The sequence below is a fragment of the Eleutherodactylus coqui genome, chromosome 2, assembly GCF_035609145.1.
Source record: "Eleutherodactylus coqui strain aEleCoq1 chromosome 2, aEleCoq1.hap1, whole genome shotgun sequence".
Classification (NCBI taxonomy): domain Eukaryota; kingdom Metazoa; phylum Chordata; class Amphibia; order Anura; family Eleutherodactylidae; genus Eleutherodactylus; species Eleutherodactylus coqui.
The window spans coordinates 259,718,097-259,737,067 of record NC_089838.1 but is presented as its reverse complement, the minus strand read 5'-3'; the positions used below and the strand labels follow the sequence as shown (position 1 = coordinate 259,737,067).

Genomic DNA, 18,971 nt, shown 5'->3' with positions numbered 1-18,971 from the left:
AACTTTAACTAGTTAACTGACTTGTCAAAATATTGACTAGGAGTTGGCCACACACAATGTACCATTCCACAGGGGTGCCATACGCTTAATGATAAATCCTACCACCATCCACTCCTAACCAACGCTCAACACTATATTGGGAGATTTCATATGCCAACATACTGGGAATCAAACTTTTTTTTTTTACTGCTCCAATTGTATTAATCCCAATTGCTTTAAAACATTTTCGGGCTGACAGCTATTAGAGAATACAGATGTGACTGCAGCTTATTGCAATATCTTTCACCTTTACTAGCTGCCATGACAGCACTATGAATCCTATTTGAAGACAGCTGTAATCCCACCAAAAATGGCAGTCCTACATATTTATTAACAGTATTGAAAATTACAAAATCTAATAAAAACATTTAAAAAAACAGAATATGAAGAAAATGCAGCGTCAATGCATAGGAAAATACATCACCTCAGATCAGACATAAAAGAAGTTTCGAAAGAAAATCCTGCTCATATTAACCCTTTCTAATCTACTGTCTGACGTCTTCTTACAATCTGATTGAAGTTTGTACAGCTCCAGTGTGAGAAGATATCCGACAGGGTATTCTTACCGTCTATTGCAATACACTCCGCTGTCGGAGCCTCTCTGGCACACACACTGGCTTTAGCCAGCAGATGGCAACATTGTATAACCGCAAAAAAGAGAAAGCCTTTTAGGAAACCCTGAATGCAAAATTGGATTGGAAAGGGTTAACATACAGTAGGCACTACCAAGCTCAATGTAATGCACATAAAGGGTTACCTTGTAACCTGGACGACGCCTAGCGCGAACCGTTAGAATCGGGGGGCAGGGACACGTGGTAACAATTTATTATGTGCATGACATGGAGCTTGGCTGCGCCTATTGTAGGTTGATAGGACTATGATTTTCTTTAGGAGCTGCTTCTTTGTGTGACCTTGCAGATGTATTTCCCTATTCCCTAATTTTTGCAGTCCTGTCTTGGACATTGATTTTGGGGTTGTTGTGGACATTGATTTTGGGGTTGTCGTGAAAGCCTTATGTAAATTGTGAGCTGAAGGGTTCTCCATTGTATCCTAATGCGTAATCTATAGGCGCCCGGCCGTTCTACACAATTGCGAGTTAATTTATGATGCCAAAGCAGGAACAGACTGCTCCATAAGCACGCACAACTCCAACTTTGCAGACTGCAATATACACAATATGCTATGTTGGCACAATGGGAAAATGCCACAGCTAAGAATGTTTAGCTCTGTTTACCTGCATTTCCAGTGCTTGGGGGCCTCTGCGACACCCCTGGAGAAACCACATTTCGATGCAGCGATGTCTGAGGCGGAGAAAGCATGCTCGTGTCTGTTAACGAGGTGCTGGCAACTAATGAAGCGGTGACAAGTGTGTTGCCAGGAGAACTGTAGGATAACTGGTTGGGATTGCTCACTGGGACGGTTACAGACATGGAGAAATTCGGCTGCGGTAGTCCAGGCTGTGAATAGAGTCAACAACATTAGTTTCAAAACAAAAACCCAACATAAATATCCAAAAATCACACACACAAACAAAACGTAAACCTAAACCTCATATCCTATAGCATGCAATGAACAGACATGAATTATGGATGAATCAATAGTAAAAACAGAAAAAGAAAAAAAACAACATTTTCACCAGTACATGCTGCATCATACAGGAGAGAAGGCAGGAAATGTGTGGGATCCAAGTACTGCACCTAAAACTGGCTTACTTACAAATAGATGGGAGGATTAGAATACACCTGCTTATTATAACGTAGCACTCTATACCAGAACACATGGGGAGAAGTCTACTAACTGTACTTTCCAGTTACATCAGACTGTATACTTACTGAATACTTTTCTGCAAATTTCACCCTTTACATTGCAAAAGGAAAAACCTTTACATTACAAAAAAAAAAAAAACTGCAGCAAATTGACACGTACCTCAGCCTACCTCTATAAACCGGTCATATATTTGATCAGGACAGATTTGTATCCACCCAGAAGTAAAGAAGAAAGTTACCTATTGGCTTGTTTATGCAACAATGTTGCAATCAATCGAGAGACCAGTGGTTTGAAAGGTCATTGCCAAGAATCTGATCCCTGCTGGTCCGGGAGTGCCAAAGCTTAGCATCAACTCTCCTCATAATAGTTGTAATTAGCATTTAAAAAATTGCGCTATTGATTATAATGGCACCTATGTTTAAACTGGTCAATTGTAGACTCAATTGCCATAATGAAAAAAAGTAGCCTAGATAGGTTCCTTTCCTAGAGGCTTAGAGTGCATGAACACATCAGTTAGGCTGCCTGTCCATGGGCGTAGCGATATCCTGTGGCAGATCTCAGCTGTGGGAGCCACCGCTGGGGAGCAGGAGACAGCTGACGGTTCTCCGCACTGAGCCTATCTAACAGATGGGCTCACCGCGGCAAATCGCAGCAGGCTGCGATTTGAAGCCCGTGAGCGGAGAATCGCTATGATTCTCTGCTTGTGGACGGGTGGGGGGGGGGGGGGGGCTGCGCTTTCCATAGCAACACTATGGAAAATGTTCTGTGTTCCCCGCGGACGGATTATTGCCGCGGGGAACGCAATGAAAATTCACCCGTGGACAGGAGCCTAAGGCTGGGTTCACACACGACGGATTTGCCGCGGCTTTGCCGCGCGGAATTTGGCCGCAGCAAATCCGCCCGCGGCCGCTAATCTCGGGATTAGCCAGCCATGTGGATGAGATTTCTCAGAAATCTCGTCCACACGGGACGGCCAATCCGCTGCGGTAAGTCCGGCTGAAACCGCGGCTGCAGCTGCGGTTTCAAAGGATGCAGCATGTCCATTTACTTTTTTTGTTTGTTTATTTTCGTCGTGGCCGCGCTCTCCTCTATGGGAGCGCCGGCCACAACGGAAAAGCGAGCGGCCGGGCCGCTTCAAAGCCACCGCGGCTTAAACCGCGGCGGTTCTCCCAGTGGAAATCTCGCGGCTTTTGCTGCGGCCAAACTGCGAGATTTCTGACGGGAATACGCCACGTGTGAACCCAGCCTAAGGCTATCAGTTATAATTTGGTCTGTCTGTTCCGGTTTCCGAGCAGAGAAACGGAATTAAAACTGAAACAGATCCACTTTTTCCCCACATTTACTTTAATCTTTTTTCTGTTCCATTTGTGTCCGATTTTTTAACGAAGCAAATAGTGCAGTCTGCATAGCTATTTGGTCAGCAACGGAAGCAGCCAGAAAGCTTTCCATTTGCTGCTCAGTTTTTATTTTCTTTTTGCTCCATTGATTTCAAATGAGGTTTAAAAAAAGAAAGAAAAAAAGTTTGTCCCAATTTTTATTCTGTTTCTCTGATCAGACAACGGAACAGAGAGATGGAATTATAACGGACAGCCTAACTGAAGTGCCAATATCAGCATGAGTCACTCATTTCTGGGCCAGCGTAATGATAACTGACCAGTGAATTACCGCCTTTAGAAGAGATCTAGCGGCTATTTTTTCTTTCAGGTAATTGATATTTCTTTGTGACATTTTCCTCTTACAGATGAGGCTATATACCTACTTTATTCATCCAGAGACTTAATTTCTGGTATGGAGCACTAATTTGAGCTATTCTAGAGCTACAGCGGGTAAAATCATAATGATGTTAATTACATCGTTGCCATTTCAAATCAAATCTACTCTTTATATTGTTCCTATAACTTTTTTTATATTACCATCTTCTATAGCTATAAGGAGGGTTACGGGTTTATGTTAAATTACGCGTTGTAAGGTTTGTTGCTGATGTACCATCTCCTTAAGAGGGAGGGGGATTCGATGAGCATCTGGTTGCAGATGGGAAACCACTGACCTGAACCCAGAAGATGGGCAGAGCGCAGCCAAGTCTGATAAGACATGTTTGGAGATGCTCCATATTAAGAAAGCGCTTGGGAATCAGTACACCGCCTCTGCAAAGTTTGAGAAATGCCAGAACTTCCTCGGCCTCTGAGATTACAGATTGGTGACTGTTGGCACCGAACCTGGGCGATGGGTAGGCACAAGAAAGACACCTCTAAGCCAATACCTAGACTAGTTTGACTTGTGTGCCACAAGGACTTCGGATAACCAAAAACGAGACGCTACTTACATATTGTACCCGGTAATTGGAGAAAGAACTAGTTCATTACTATATTTTGGCCTTATTTATTTTAATTCCTCTTAGTTCAGTAAAAGATAGACATCATCATGGAGCCTGGTGGATATCAACATTTTCCCCATCACCTGCAGGCTAACTTCAAAACCTGTCCATGAGGCCTTGCTGGTGCCTCTATACACATACACGGACAGGGGAACAATAACGCTGTGGGATGTAGGCCTCTTACTCCCAGAGGTGACCCTTTGCTTTGAATCAGTACGGCACATCCCTCTGGAAGGTAAAGGAGAACCCAAACCTGCACCCTTAGACTAATCTTTAATAGTGTATACCTTGCAAGCTTAGAAAAGATTATGGGAGGGCAGCCATTATGGAGTTAAATCACCAAAATTATAGTACCAGTCTCCTCTTCCTCATCAAGAGTAATAGCAATATAGTTATATGAGAAATGGCCATTGTATAAATTATTATTTAGACCCCACTAGCTTAGTGCTGTATATTATGAGTAAGACTACTATACAGGGTAATTACATTAATCATTCATAAACATATCTTCATATACTGGAACAGAGTAATGGACTATAAGTACTGCACACATCTATATAATCCATTCACAGTATGTTCAGAACCGTTAATTTTTAACTATTTGTTTGCACTATATTACTATATTCATAGAATTTCAGCTACAATTCTTGCTTCTTGGATGTTCACTTGATCTTTCATTTTATAACAGTAGTGTCTTTGCAGTATATAAAGGCCATCGTCTGGTATGTATCATGGGAATAAGTGACAAGTGGGAACCGTAATCTATATATGTTGATTACAGTAATCAGTGTAGGAGGCGATAAGAAAAAGAAATCATTCCTCACTTAAGGGTTTCTGAACCGCTGTAGTGAATTCAGCAAAATGATAAAAAGTTAAATTCTGGTATTTCACAAGGAGTTTGTGTATGTAATTTTATTTAAGATGCAAATTGGAATGTAATGGCTGGCTATGGTCAATACTAAATTTTGAGGGCTTTTTTTTTTTAGTCCTTTTTAAAAGGGATTCTCCTTCTTAGATCAAGTCTACTTGTCCCTTGACAATATGCTCTTCAAGAAAAATGGCCCCCCATTGCTGAGACCCCTAGAGATCAGCTGTAATTAGAGATGAGCGAGCGTACTCGCTAAGGCAAACTACTCGAGCAAGTAGTGCCTTATGCGAGTACCTGTCCGCTAGTCTCTAAAGGTTCGAGTGCCGGCGGGGAGCAACGGGGGGTGGGGACTCTCTCTCCCTCTCTCCCACTCTTGCAACTCACCGCTCTCCCCCGCCGGCACCCGAATCTTTAGAGACGAGGGCAGGTAAGGCACTACTCGCTCGAGTACGCTCGCTCATCTCTAGCAGTAATTCTTTGAGGAAATCTGGGAGTGTTTTATTTCTCTAAAGAGCCTCCACAGGGAAAATTAAGCGTCATATAGGGTCCAATCAAATCAGTAAGTTTTTGTAATGTAGGTCCTCCAAAAGCACTCCACTCTTTCCGAGAGAAAACTCTAGAAGAGCGCCCTACTCTAGTAATGCAGCGTTCCCTATTAGGAGTTATGCTTTTTTCCCCCTTTTAAAAGATAATCCCTTTAAAGTATTTAGTTAATCAGCCACATATTGTTCAGGCATTAAAAGTTGGGTAACATTTTAATCACTGGCTATTGTATAGCAATAAAACCTCCAAAAACAAAAAACACTTGTGTAACCTACATATGTAGCAAAATATGTTAGGCTGAAAGAAGTCAATGTCCATTTAGTTCTAATTAGCAAAATTTAGACTAAAGACGAAACGAGACATTGAAGAAGTCAATGTTTAAAAAAAAACAAAAAAACAACTAAATCACATGGGGTCACTCCTGTGATTTTTTTTTTATTATTCTTCTTTACCATCTATATACACTGGGGGACTAGTTACATAAGTCAGCTTGTATTACCTTGTTTAGTTATTCCTTTCTAAAAACCTGAAAATTCCTGGAATCTTGCCCTTTAGTTAGGTCATGTCAGCTCAATGTGACTACTGAGAGTTACTGGTCTTTCTGTTACCACAGAGGCTTTTCATGGGGTGGACACAGAAACTTCTATCACATTTACAGATGATGATTAGAGGCTTCTTTCACAGTTATAATGAAGATGAGTCCAACAAGTTAAAGCAGCAAAAGTCGCATATCACCCCCTGGAGAACCAACGTCTGCACTTTGCTTCCATTATAAAACTTTACATAAATCCAAAAACCTCCAGTGACTTTCCAACTTGATAAAATTTCTTTATTACAGAACTTCAGTGGGCAGAGACATCACAGTGCAATAATTAGCCAACTTGTGATGTCTCTGCCCGCTGAAGTTTTCTAATTAAGAAACCATGTTTTTATCAAGCTGGAGAGTGCCGGAATAATGTAGAGGAGTGTTCATCCTTCTGACTATATACTTAGGGTCATTAGTTTAGAAGAATGATAATTACATTGTCCTCCCAGCAGGCAGAAATGGTACTGGCTCTAGCTGTTATGTGATGCTGCGCTGATGCTAGTACAGCAAAGAAGAGAAAGCAGGGGGGGAAAAAATGTAAAAATTAAGTTGGTGTTTGATCAGTAGAAGATAGGAGGCCACACTTCATGGAAGTGAGTGCAATATACATAAAAGTCCAGAGTGTGACAATCAGGTGACAGGCACAGTGATAAAAAAAAAAGGTAGCTGTCCTAATTTATTAGGTATAGAAATACAAACGTACTACATAACTCATAACTAATACCAAATTGATGTAATGATAGTGTGAAAGGACTGGAACAAGCATAGAGCTGACCAAAATGGTGAGTCATTAACGTACCAATTGTTAAATAGGCATTAAACCGACAAATAAATTACATGGACAATGATTTAGATGGCCAAATACGAGGTAAAAGTAATCTTCTGTTGGCACAGTTCGAAGCCAATCCCACCAAAATTTATATGTTCTCATAGGAGATAAGCTGTGGCAAGAGGCAACTGGCAGTAGCGTATTCCCCTTTTTCTATAGAAATAAACATGTCTGCTTGGTGGAGCTGAGCCTATACGTTGATGTTGGAGCCAGTAGGAAAAGCTGTCTGCTAAACATGCATTTGGCCCACAACCATCCCATGTGTATGGCCAGCTTTAGATTGCTTGCTCTCTATTGATTACAGAGGCATGGGGGCAGCCCAGGATCTATCACACTTCCGTATTCATCTGCAATATGACTGGATATGAGGAACCAGTGGTAAAACAAAACCGATGCTTCCTGGTAAACACGCAAGGCTAATTTCACATTACATTTTGTAACTTCAGCACTTCCATGGTGTAGTCCAGGTTCTGCCCTGCTTTGCATTTTTATGCAGAAAACCAAATAGAGACAGAAAAGCCAAAGATGCTATTGTTACGGCACTCTGACCCCCCGAGCGCCAGGTGGGGTGCCCTGAACTTCCCGCACCCCACTGTCTCTGCCTACTTGCCTCGGCCCTGGCTAACCCCAGGCGGACAACTGGGCGGCGGTCCCTGCACTGGCTAGGGACCTGGCGACTGACAAGATGTGACTAACTAAATGGGGGGACAGAGTGCCGACAGAGAAGGCAGATGGAAAAGACCAACAGAACAGACAGAACAAAGCAAAGCTGGAGATGGGAGCTGACAAGCAAACTAGAGGCTGAACTGAGGCTAGCTGCAGACAGGACCTACTAGACGCTGACAGAACCAATAAATGGCAGTGAGCTCAGGTCACTGCCAGCCTTATAACTGCCAGGCTCCGCCCAGGGGCAGAGAGTGGGAGGAGCCGACTCTCCCACTGCTGCATAAGAAAGGTGGAGGAGTGCGGGCAGCACCCTACGGGCGAACACGCCCACGCCGCCGCACACTGGCTGCCCCACGCCGCCGGGAGAGCCCCGACTCCAGAGCTCCAGGACGCCGGAGCCGACACCGGAGCGACGCGCGCCGACCGCGGGACCCTGCGCCGCCCTGCATGGTAACAGCTATAGGATGCTTACAAGATGAAAATGGTGAATTGATTAATAATAATGTTGAGAAGGCTGAACAAAAATTCCTATTTTGTGTTTGTTTTCTCTCAGATTGTAGATGGAACATCAACTGATCTTCCCTGTGCTATTGGGGGAATAAAAGAACGCAGGCTATCTGTAAGCAGAGAGATGGTGAGGGAACACTTAGCTAACTTAAATGAGTTCAAATCTCTAGCATCCTAGGATGTAATTCATCTGGAGCTTAAGGAAGCAGCGGAGGTAATTGCTGAACCTCTCGCCGTAATATTTAAAAATTCTTAGAGAATAGGAGAAGTCTCAGAAGATTGTAAAAGGGCAAATGTTGTCCCTATCTCCAAAAGAGGGAAGACGGTGGATCCAGAAAACTACAGGCCTGTGAGCTTGACTTCTATGCCGGGAAAGATCTTTGAACAAATTATTAAACAGCATGTACGCAAGCACTGGGATGAAAATGGAGAAATTAACCAGAGCCAGCATGGAAACAAGTCATGCCAGACTAATCTAATTTCCTTCTATGACAGAATCACCGACTAGGTTGATCAGGGAAATGCGATGGATATAGTATATCTTGACTTTAGTAAAGCATTTGACAAAGTATCTCATACCATACTTATTGAAAAAAAAAAAGACCAAATATGGGATTGACAAGGCAACTGTTAGGTGGATTCACAACTGATCATACTCAGAGTGGTCATAAAAGTGGAAGAATGTGTGAAGTGGGGTACCACAAGGCTCTGTCCTAGGCCCAGTGTCCAACATTTTTTAATAATGATCTGGAGGAGGGAATTGATGGGGAAACCGATCAAATTTGCAGATGACACAAAACTAAGCTTGAACAGTGGGCAGCGACTAACAGAATGGTATTTAACAAGGAGAAATGCAAAGTCCTACATCTGGCAAGAAAAATGAAAAAAGCACATACAAAATGGGAGAAATTGGGCTAAGCAGCACATGTGAAAAAGACTTGGGTATATTAATAGATGATAGACTGAACATGAGTTAACAATGCGATGCATCAGCCAAAAAGGTAAACACAATTCTGGGATGTATTAAGAGAAGCATAGAATCTAGATCCCGTGAGGTCATTATCCCCCTCTACTCTTCCTTAGTCAGACCTCATCTGGAATACTGTGTCCAGTTCTGGGCACCCACTTTAAAAAAGACAGACAAACTGGAGCAAGTTCAGAGAAGAGTTATCAGGATGGTGAGCGGTCTGCAAATCATGTCCTATGAGGAACAGTTGAAGGATCAGGGAGTGTTTAGCTTGCAAAAAAGAAGGCTGAGAGGAGACTTAATAGCTGTCTATAAATATCTGAAGGGCTGTCACAGTGCAGAGGGATCAGCCCTGCTCTCATTTGCACAAGGAAAGACTAGAAGCAATGGGATGAAACAGAGGGGGGGGGGTGAGACACAAAAATTAGATAGTAGAAAAAAAACTTTCTGACAGTGAGGGTGATCAATGAGTGGAACAGGTTGGCGAGTTCTCCTTCAATGGAAGTGTTCAAACTAAGGCTGGACAAATATCTGCCTGGGATGATTTAGTGAATCCTGCATTGAGCAGGGGGTTGAACCTGATGACCCTGGGGGTCCCTTCCAACTCCACCATTCTATGATTCTATGAAACCAGAACGGATTCTAAACTGCGCCATTGTGGAAAGGTCACAGGATCTGCGTCATCGCCTAGTGACGGCATGGCATAATCTATACTGCGCATATGCGCCAGCTTGACGGCCGATACATCTGAAGCACAGATTAAGAGATTGTGGACAGGTACGCGGCATGGGGGGGCGAGGGGAGGAGGGGGCGGTGAGTCACCGGCCAGGCACAGGCACAGGGCAAACCCGTCTGTGTGCAGGCGGCCTAAGGGCTCCTGCCTACGAATGGATATTTGCTTTGGAGTCCGTGGCGGGCATCCACCCCGTGGATCCACAGCAAATAGTGCCCATAGCATGCTATGGGAAAATTGATTCTTTCTGCACACTTGCAGAAACCAACGCGGTTTCCGCAAGTGGAGGAAAAAATCATGGAATGCTCTATTTTTGTGTGGATTCTGCACCGACCGCTTCCATTGAAGTCAATGGAAGCCGTCTGATCCGCTGCCCGCATCGCATTGTGGAAAGTCGCAGAAAAGCAGGACTTTAAAGAAAAAAAAAAAAATGTACTGCACATGTCCAACAGCTCACCATGCGGACCATTTACAGTACAGATTGAACATAATTTCTACATAAAAAAGACGGAAAACAGCATACAACCAGTGGTAGAGTGACAACACACAGTTGAAACCAGCTTAAGTCTTCTTTTCGTCTTCATTTAGGTTTTGATTCAGGCAAAATCTGGGAATCTGAAGACGTACAAGCTCCTAACTGTTGTAGATGTTCATCCATTTCCAACCAAGTACATTCAGCATTTGCATCTACAGTATTTTGCTAATCCATCCGCTTGGCAAAGTTACATTGTCTCATGTTCAGATCCTAGTGTTGGCCCCAGCAACGGAGTGGTGAAATTTAACATATTACCAAAGAAAAGAGTATGCATAACAAAATAGGGAAAAAGACAAATTGCTGGCAAAAACAGCCTCACATTTTCAGCAACAGGTTGACAGATTGCAAGAAAGTCCATCTGTTTATGAAAATAATTGCATAGTATTCCTGGAGAAAGCTGTCAAGTACACCAAAGCACAGAAAATATTCCTAGTACACCAGCCTCATCTCTAGGAGACTTGTTTTCAGATAAGTGGTTTTCTAGGACTGCAAAATTGATCGCCTACCCAAGGATGAGCTATCAATATCAGATAGGTAGTGGTCCGACACTTAGCACCCTCGCTAATGAGTTGATGGAAGGGGCCGTGTCTCCACTGCTTACCAGCCACAGGTCTAAGCTGTAATACTAGACAACTATTATGGAAAAGTACAGAGATGTACCTGGTAAACCATGAATGAGAAATGGTCCCCCCCCCCCCCCCCCCCCCCCCCACACACACACACACACACACACACACACACACACTTGTCCAATATTGATGACCTATCCTAAATTTTGAAGTTCTGAATAACGCCTCTAACAATATAAATGATATCAAGTGTATCCATTGCTTACAAACTTGAAGGGGCTGTCCTCCGAGGCAAAAAAAGGACTGGAAAAACCAAGTACATGGTAATAAAAGCAGTTGCCATTTTGCAAAAGTGACAACAGGAAGTGCAGCAATATTTTACGTCATCTATGGTTGAACAGACTGACAAAATGCTCGCTAGTTTCTGGCAAGTGACAACCAATAAGGCTACATTTTTGCAAAAATGGCTGCAGCAAGTAAACAGAAATCTGGCAAGTTGAAAAATAAAATTTGCACCCATTCTTCAAACTTCGACCTTACTGCTGATTCAATAATACTATGGCCATTTTTAACTTTTGGGAGTAGATCCTCTCGATTTTTGAGTTTTTAAGCTTTTATTATAAACAACCTTATTCAGTCACGCTAAATAAATTGCTGAATTACCCAAATCCAGAGATAGGCAACACGTTATCAAGCACATGTCTTGCCCAGGCCACTCTACACTGAAAGATCTCTGCATTAGGAACAGCTGGTGCATGACATCTGGTCATTGGTGACTAGGTACCACATGATGGCCACATTATGACTTGCTATCAGATAATGTGCTGACCTCTCCTCCGCACAGTTGAAGAAAACATTTGGCAGTCATGCACAAGTGTGGTGACTTGAGTGACGTTGACCGCGGTCAGTGTTTGTGTCTACAGGTGTGGAGCTAATATTTCTGAAACAGTTGCACCTGTTGGCTATTCCAAAACCACGTTATTAAAAGCGTACTGGGACTGAACCATGGACAAACATCCGACAGAAGATCACAGCAGTGGGCCACTTGTGGTTGATCCTAGAGGTTAGAGTCGGGTGGCACTCTTGGTATCTCAGCAACAACATGCCACAGTGGACCAACTTACCTAGCAGTACAACAGCAGGGAAGTTAGACAAATTTTCACAATAACCTTGAGGTGTACCTTGTGTCAACTGGGGGTCAACAGGCGAAGATAGACAAGGGGATTCCTGATGACCCCTGATGATGGCCGGGTCCACATCTGGCCGAAACAGCATGAAGTTGTGTTCCTTGGGTGCAATGTTTGAGTTCAACAAGCTGGTTGTGGCAGTGTCATGTTCTGGAAAGTGTTTTCTTGGCAAGGCCCTAGGATCATTGGTTATCATACCATAATTCTTGAATGGTGATTAGTAGAGGAACCTGTTAGCTGACCATCTGCATATCTTCAGGAAGTCTTCCCCAACCCTAGGGCCATCTTTCAACATGACAATGCTCCTCGTCATCAAGCTCAGATCACTAGGCAGTGGTTGGAGGAACACAGGAATTAATTCTCCATAGTGCCTTAGCCCTCCCCCCCCCCCCAAACTTATTAGACTGTAACCCCCATTGAATATGTTTTGGATATGCTGGAAAGGGCTATGAGATCTGCAAAATGTGCACCACCTGCTGCGGCCGGCGTGGATCGAGTTAAGTATGGAGAATGTTCATCACTTTGTGGAGTCTGTTCCTTGACGTCTGAGAGCCGTAATCACCCAAAAGGGTGGATCAATCAGTTATTGAGGAGGTGTTTCTAATGCAGCGATCTTTCAGTCAATGAAAACGGGGGGAAAAAAAACAAAAAAACACTAGGTATTTTGGCTACCTGGTTCATGAGACAATGGTTTTTTTTAGTTGGTCCCAATGGATGCCAAACCATGGTGGCATTATTACCACGGAAGTAAATGCAGTCTGTAATACATGAAATAGACTTTCTCTGATCGTATACTCAATAATATGATAGTGTTCACATGGTAGCGGTCTGCCATTGTCTGATGGGGGGAAAAATATATAACTCTTGTACTCACAGAGATTTTATGATTGCGCATCATATTATCAAACTCCTCGTTAATTTTTTTGTACTTTTCCTCCGTGTGTGGTGTAAGGACATAAGAGCTGTCTGGGTCCGGGCTGTCACACCCTCGGTGCTCCTTCTTGTTCAGTGCCTAGACAGTAAAGTCAATAAAAAGGATCAACACATACAAGGAAGGGAAGAACGGTAAAGCAATACTTACAGGGTCTCGCTTGAAAACAAAATCACTATCTTCATTTAGTTTGCTGAATGTGTCCTCCTCAAAGTATCTCTCAGCATCTGGGCTCTCACAACCATCTAAGCCTTTCTTTTTGAGAGTCTGAAACACAATTGGAAAATTCACAAAAAAAACTGCACTAACTGAATTGTCAGACTTTGGGTCTAATGGAATTCTACCTCCCTACATCAAAATATATTTCTTACACCTTAAAGGGTTTGTCCAGTTAGCAAAACAACTTAGGGCCGAATCGCTTAAATCCATAAAACAAACAGGTACCCCTTCTCTTCAGCCCTCACGATCCAGCCCCACGATTCTCCTGGTCTCTTAGGACAGTGAAAGTCATTTGACTGCTGTGTCTCTTTTTGGAACTCCTGTTATCATGACATCCAGGATGTGACCACTGATGCCACGAGAAAGGGCGGCGACGCTGCAGCCTCTGACTGGCAGGCAACGGTCACCTGACTTCCATTGTCAGAGACCGGTAGAATCACAGGGCTGCCTCGTGTGGCGCAGAGTGTTAAGGCAGTAGAATGCAGTACTAAGCTCTCGCTCACAACCTGAAGGTAGTCGGCTCAAGGTTGACTCAGCCTTCCATCCTTCCGAGGTTGGTAAAATGAGTACCCAGCTTGCTGGGGGGTAATAAAATTACCTGAAAGCGCTGTGGAATAAGTTGGCGCTGTACAAATAATGGCTCCCATACACTAGCGTTTTTTTTAACGCTGCGTTTTAACGCGAATGTCAATGGAACTTTCTAATGTTAAAAACGCATCACACACAAAAAAAAAACAAAAAAAACGCAAAGCAGAATCTTGCGATGCGTTTTTAACATTAGAAAGTCCCATTGACATTTGCATTAAAAAACGCAACGTTAAAAAAACGCAAGTGTGTGGGAGCCCTAGCAAGTCCCTCCCCCCATCTTCAGGGCTGAGGAGGATAAGTACCAGTTTTAAAAAGTGATTTTCTAACCACACACCCCTTTAATAATCAGCTGGTTTAAAGGAAAATTTACCAATTAATTCCCCTCGCAGGAGCCACAGTGACACGTAACTTTTGATTTTAATCTCAATTTCCTTTTGAAGCTAAATATGCTACAAATGCTAAGACACCTTTTTTTTGCACGCCCAAAAATTCTGTAATATATACTTATCATCAAAACTGAAAAAGACAATTCTGATTATCAACATTGCTGTGCATGCGATTTCCTTATATAAAATGGTACAAATTTCACTGATATACACATGAAAGATGAGAGTTCCACACCCCCCAGTAATTCCGCCCCCCCCCCCCATGTACTATGCATACACCCTATGACAGTCTCCATATACTGTCCTCTCTGCCATCATCACAGCCACCATAAACTTTTGTCCCCCCAGTCAACCACAGCCCCGCTCCATGGCATCCTGCACACTCCGCTTTTCTCCATCCAGATACTGGCCTCACCCACAGATGCAGGGTTAATCCTGATTTCACAAATCTGTTGAATGTTATAATTGTGAGTCAACAAAATGGTGATTAATCTATTTAATTGAATTAATTGCACAGCCCTTCATGATACTATTAGGGACTTCATGGCGACAACATTGCAAGTAAACTATAAGGCCTCTTTCACGTGGGAGATGGAGATATCGCCGTGAGATATCACATCGGTGTTCTGCACGATATCGCATCTGTGTGATATTGCTGCATTTTACTGCAGCAGTGTCACAATTTTGTGCCGCTACAAAGTCGCGCAACTTTGTAGCTCTCTTTTAACAGGATTTTCGGGGCGCTTGAAATATAAGCCCTCCCCCGAAAATAAGCGCTATCTGCCTTAAAAAACGTAAACAAACAACAATACATCACCTATCAGGCGCTGTCTGCTCTGGTGCACGTCTTCTTCCCAGGTCCCCAGCACACTTGTTTGTAGCTTTCAACCAGTGCTTCCTGGGCAGAGGTTCAAAATTCCCGCCTCCAGGCAGCGCTGTCTCTGAGTTGCTGAGTCACGGGGTTCAAGAACCAATCACTGCAGCGCTTGATGAACCAATCACAGCCCTCGCATTGAATGGCTGTAATTGGCTCATCGAGTGCTGCAGTGATTAGCTGAGCTATGGTGCTCAAGAACCAAATCAGAGCCAGTGCTTCCTGGAGGCAGGATTTTGAACCCCTGACTCGAAAGCACTGGCTGAGGACTGCAGACCAGTGTGTCGGAGCTTCGGGAGAAGTGCGACGGAGAGGACAGTGTTTGTTAGGTGATGTATTGTTTTTTGTTGCTTGTTTTTTTAATGCAGCTAGGGGTCATTTTAGGGAAAACAGCTGCATCGCACAGCATGAAAACCACATTTTCGTGCGATGTGATGCAACTCAAGGGAAGACTCCATAGCGAAACATGGGCTACAAAAAATAGCAAATGGCAGCAATATTCAGCATGCTGTGATTTTTTTTCTCGCAATGTAGCAGCTTACAAAACATCGCTAATGTGAAGGAACTACTTGGAAAGCATGGGCTTTACATACATGCGATTTGTAGCGCCGTCGCATCGCAAGAAAATCACGCAAAACTGGCCTAAAAGTTTTTGTGCCACAGATTTTACTCCATGGAGTAAACTGGACAATTCAACTCTGCTGCATCTGTAGTAATAAAAAAGGGCAAGTGTAAAGTTAAAGTTCCTATTACAGTCCGAACAGCAAACACACATATCCGCTTAGTGTGAATTTAGAAATATTTTCTGTGCCAATTCTGTGTTATTTTACTTCCAAGATGTGTTGTAGCAGTATACGGTGTACCCTGTAATATACTTTTAGCTAGAACACGCTCTGTTTTTAATAGGAGGTGTAAGATGTTTGTACGGTCAGGACTACACCACAGTCATGTAGAGCCAGCACTGGGCTAGGCCAGGGAATTTCCATTGACTCATGCCCATGACTCATGCACCGAGTCAGGGGCCAGCTAATAACCAACTGGTGGCCTCACCAAGAGTGCATACCACCAGCTTCTTAAACCAAACAAAACACGAACCCATATGCCAACCCCAGATATAAATAAGTATAAAACCCGATATTTTGTGCACTTCTTGTTTCGCCAGCTTTCACCCAATTCTTCCTCATAATACCAAGTAATATTCGAGCCTGAAGTTCTGCCTCACTAACGTAGGATTTGGTTGTAGCACTAAGTCCACCGCTACCCGCGCTCTACAAAGAGGTTAAGCATTTTTACACTAACGCAGTGTAATTGGTTAATTTATGGCAGGTTGGTGGTGATCATTCGTTAGAATGCCGTGCAAGTCCATCTCGCATTACTTTGGCATGTGTTCTGTGTCTCGCAAACCTCGCTACATCAGCACATGAAGGAACAGGTGTAGCTTTCTCCAGCACCTGTCACTGGCCCGAGCCTGGCGCGGCCAATCAGGTGGGTAAGAGCACGGACACGGCCTTACATGGAGCTGTTGTTTCGGTCTTTGAAGGTCGGATGTTGCTCTCCTCCAAAACCTTCCCAAGCTGTCAGTAATCTGTGGTCACTTTATCTGCTTGTTATTGTTAACCCCATCCGTGCTGGGAGGCCTGCTTAATGCCAAGCACATTGTGACAGTCTTAGCAGTGCTGTGAAGCTATTATGTGTCTAGCTCAGGCCCAACGCTGAAAGAGAACACTTCTACATAGCAGCAGGCACATGCCTGAGCGAGATCAGCTTGATCACGGTGGAGACAGGTTATTCTATTCGCGCCTTTTATGTTCCAAAATGTATTAAACTAGACAATTGTCCTCACAGCACTGCAAAGTATACGTCATGTTAATGAAAACTGCAGCAAAAGCAAAACTTTTTTGGTTTCTCCAAACTGTATAGTGCTCCCCAGTGGTTGGAAACCAGACATGGCTCTCTGGCCCTAACCGTGTGGCTACCAAGCTGCTGGCAGTTGAAGTGAATACTTAGAAGTAATGACAAGCAATGGTGTTAGAGATGGGTTCCTGGGGAGTCTTAAAGTGCACCTTAAGTTTTACAAAACTTTTGGCATGACACGTCAGAAGTTTTGATCAGTGAAGGTCCAGGTGCTGAGACCTTCACTCATCCTGAAAAAAAGGGGCACAAGCCTGTTGATCACTGGGCACGTTTGACTAGTCTTCAAAGAGATCTAATCTTTTCTCCATGGAGAACAGGGGTGACAACCAGTGGAGGTGCATGGTACTCAACTGAGTACCTTTGCCCTTTCGTTTTTTTGGAAACATTGGGGATCTCGGCAGCCCCTGTGATAGAAAATTCTGATATGCCACTATGACATGTCAAAAGTTTTCTGAAACTAGAGGCACATATGCTGGGTGTAGATGTTAGATCAAAGTTGGCTGAATGGTCATACACAATCATGATCTGCCGATACGTCGAGTGCTGTTCACATTAGGATTTTATCATTCGTTAGGTGTATATGTTTTAAAACAAAAAAAAAGTATTAAAACATATTGCTGGACGTACCCAATGGCTATAATTAATGAAAAGTAGTTCAAACGTTTACACTTTTGACTGTGTTTGGCCTCCCTTATGTTTGGTATCCTACAATTTTCTGTTCTTTAAAAAAAAACAAACAAAAAAAAAAACAACTTTTTTTCCTGTGGGACAGAAAAATATATTTTGAAATTACAGTCAATGAAAAAGGTGTAGCCGTATATTTCCATACACTAGCTACAGCTACTTCACATGTATGGCCGCCTTTACGGTGTCAGACGTTTGTACGGCACTTCATTTCCTATACAAGAACTACAAGTTTTCAACGACTTCTAATGAAAGATGTCCATGTACTGTGTAGCCTAAGGAATCACCATTATGGCCATCAACTATTCTTTCTGGCCATCTATAGTGTCTTCTAAGTGCTCCAACAGCTTGTCATTGATCTAGAAATTAACCTGTAGATTGTAGTATTTAGTAGAAAATCCAAAAAGAGGCAGGAATGACGTGCTGGTAGCTACTTAAAGGCTCTCTAATCAACATAGCAAAAGTCAAGGCCAAATTTACCTAGAGGTTCAGTAGGGACCTAAAAAGTAAATACGATGCCCAATCAATACAAATTGTATTGCTCATGGTGATAGGAAAGTTCCATGCATCGTCATGGATGATTACAGTTTTTAATTTAGGTTTCGCAATTTAGAAAACCACCAATGACGGAACTGCAATATTCAGATAGCAACAAGGACAAGAAGTTCATCTCCAAAGTTGTACAAAACAATTGCAGATTAAACAGGAAGTGACCAAAGCGTGGTAAGACAGAACTTGTGTTTCTTGGATTTATCAGGACACGACTCCGTAGATGGTCATGCATACACATTTACAATGGTTAGTAATACTGGATGAAGAACTTTTTATAAAGTCGGGTGTAAATCACAAGTCCAAACTCTAATCAGTGAGAAGGCCCTGTGGGCATCCCAACTTTGATTGGTCGAGCCCTACAGATGTAGCAAAGTTTAACTTACTCAGAGCGTTAGGGTAATGTTTAAGCCATGGTGTATTTGCACATTTAATAACTTTACAGTGGCATCTGTTTGCTAAATAGAACAATAGATTTTCAATAGCTTAAGATAACTTGCTGCAAAAGTTATCCCAGTTCAGTTAAACTTTGCTACATTTGTAAGTTCTAAAAAAAAAATAGTGAATGTGACAAACTTTCTGCAGCCAGTGCTTTATCTTTACTCCCGCTGTACGGACATCAAGAAAACACATACACAAAAATTAAAATAAAGGCG

General features: G+C 43.0%; 1 protein-coding gene across 9 annotated transcripts in view; it reads right to left on the bottom strand.

Moving 5' to 3' along the window:
- The window catches only part of MEF2A (myocyte enhancer factor 2A), a 142,029-nt gene that overhangs the window by 31,745 nt on the left and 91,313 nt on the right, over positions 1 to 18,971 (bottom strand). For 5 of the 9 annotated variants that reach the window (XM_066592853.1, XM_066592856.1, XM_066592852.1 and 2 more), the window contains exons 4-6: positions 13,252 to 13,368; positions 13,045 to 13,182; positions 1,274 to 1,496 (exon numbers count right to left, since the gene is read on the bottom strand). In XM_066592853.1, the coding sequence (XP_066448950.1) occupies positions 1,274 to 1,496; positions 13,045 to 13,182; positions 13,252 to 13,368 (478 nt within the window). The remainder of the gene's footprint in view (positions 1 to 1,273; positions 1,497 to 13,044; positions 13,183 to 13,251; positions 13,369 to 18,971) is intronic. The other 4 variants (XM_066592859.1, XM_066592861.1, XM_066592858.1 and 1 more) reach the window with 2 other exon arrangements.